Source organism: Onthophagus taurus, unplaced genomic scaffold (genome assembly GCF_036711975.1).
Source record: "Onthophagus taurus isolate NC unplaced genomic scaffold, IU_Otau_3.0 ScKx7SY_15, whole genome shotgun sequence".
In the NCBI taxonomy this organism is placed as follows: Eukaryota; Metazoa; Arthropoda; class Insecta; order Coleoptera; family Scarabaeidae; genus Onthophagus; species Onthophagus taurus.
The window spans coordinates 6,638,630-6,640,752 of NW_027248940.1; the positions used below are offsets into that span (position 1 = coordinate 6,638,630).

At 38.3% G+C, this 2,123-nt stretch overlaps 1 protein-coding gene across 1 annotated transcript; it reads right to left on the bottom strand.

The window, feature by feature from the left end:
* Positions 1 to 1,071: 1,071 nt before the first annotated feature.
* Positions 1,072 to 1,911, bottom strand: LOC139432351 (uncharacterized). The gene has a single exon (XM_071200832.1). The coding sequence runs from the start codon at positions 1,909 to 1,911 to the stop codon at positions 1,072 to 1,074; it is 840 nt and encodes a 279-aa protein (XP_071056933.1).
* Between the last annotated feature and the right edge of the window lie 212 nt (positions 1,912 to 2,123).

The following is a 2,123-nucleotide window of genomic DNA, read 5'->3' on the forward strand; positions in this document are numbered from 1 at the left end:
CCTGGTAACTAACCGCCAAAGACGTTCCATCTTGAACTGCTCTACCGCTACTACCCGTCTGCCTTTCTCAATTCGTTTACATATAGTTATAGATGTCTGAATACGTATGAAAATAAATAAAAAACATTCGATAAGGAGCACATACTTGGTCTCTTTTTATGATAGGGACACATCGGCGCACCAACCTCCAATTTGCATTCATTTTCCGGCAATTCTTTTACCGGTATTGTTAAAATTCTTCTTAAAAATGTAGCTTTCTCACGTCCTTTTACGTACGCTACTTTTGTCGAACGACACAAATAACAAACGATCTCATCGAAACGAGACGCAGGAACAAACCCGTCGTGCCAATCAATACAATGATGATGACTCATTAACCAATTCGCCGTATTGCGAAATTTGGTAGATAGTGAAGAAAAGCTTCGACTAGGTTGAAACACGTAATGACTTATACAATGATTACTGTCGTAAGAAGCCAGTTCCTTTGGGATAAATTCTTCATCGTTTATCGTGAAACCTTGAATGTCCAAAATAATAAAATCCCTTTGAAAAACCATAATATCCATAATACCTATATCACTATATGCAAACGTTTCCTTCGATGTTTAGAGATACACTAAATGACGTTGCTTCAACAGTACCACTATATTAATTGCTTAACCATTTTCGTAAGAGGCGAATACACAAATGCTCTGTCATGCAGAATTAATGCGTAAGCTGTCGTACCCTCCGGAATTGGATTTTTCGTTGAATACTCGATTTTTATTTCTACTCCGCTTTTATGTATTGCTTCCTGTTGATACGTGCAATCGATTCCAATTAACGGCGCGTAAGTTTTAAATTCTTCCGGTGAAAACAAAGGTTCGCTTTCTTGATAGTAGTATGCTTGCTGAAATCTTGAATACATATCATACAAAATCGCATAGTGATTGTTATCAAAATCCACATTCAAATTATCGTACGGAAAACGTTCTCCATTCAAGAAAACGGTTACGTTCGTTAAGTTTATATTATCAAATAGTGCCATGTTTCCTTTAAATATACCCTTTCGATTCGTTTGAAATCCGATGATTATAAATCTAGGCGTTTCCAATTGTGGAGTAGTTTTGACGGCCTAAGATTGCTTCGTAGTTTGAGGTAATTGAGGGTACTCGTGTATTTCCCACGATCGAAAAGGAACGTGAATGTCTGATAGTCTGATAGAGTTTCTGATAGTTTTGTTAATGCCAACTGTTCGCGTAATCCCACCGCCACGTGAGGAACTCTCCATATAATTTTATTAATGATCAATTTCAATTTTTCGTCGTTCGGAGCGGCTGCTGGTTGAAAGATGACGTCCGTATCATCGTGTCCGCGAATTAGCACAAGTTCCTGTCGAACGTTCATCATAATCTTTCTGAAATCTTCTGCGAATCCTAGCAACGTTTTTAGCGGATCGCTAAGACCGAAATTTCCATTTTTATCTAAAGCCTTTGAAACACCCGCTATATCATCTTTCCAAGGTTTTATGTGCCAACCGGCGTTCTCTAATTTCACCACCTCGTTCTGTGTAGATGAGAAATAACCCTTCATGCATGAGCTTATACCGACGTTCCGCACACCATCAACATGTACTCCGTTAATAAGATATCGAATATCGCTAAACATAAATGCAACGGGATTGTTAACCAATTGCCCCGTTGCGCTGGCATCTTTTGTTATACTTCCGTCCGCGGCTAACTTACGAACGCTACCCTCGACGTATAGATAACTCTCGCTCGGTAAAGTATAATTATCTATTTCCGGAATTGAAATTCTAATTTCGTCATTGTTATCGAACGTGGTCGATCCAAACGGTTGATGCGAATGGAATTCATAACTTACGATAGAGTGATCTGTTTTTATCTTATCCGTTACTTTTAAAATGTCCATTACTTTAACACTTCGTATCCTAACTGAACTAAATACCTTCGATTGACTGGTGATAATCGATGAATGGATCGTCTTCTACTGCCGCTACGTTGACTGATGACGAGCGCTTTATAGTTTTCTCCATTAAACAATTTTCTCGCTCTGTCTCTTCTTGACCACCGCATTCTTTTGTTTTGATATAACACTGTCATAACGTTAGTCAAATTTAAATA

Excerpts from the sequence above, each read along its gene's own strand:
- LOC139432351 (XM_071200832.1), bottom strand. The coding sequence starts at position 1,911 with ATGGACATTTTAAAAGTAACGGATAAGATAAAAACAGATCACTCTATC.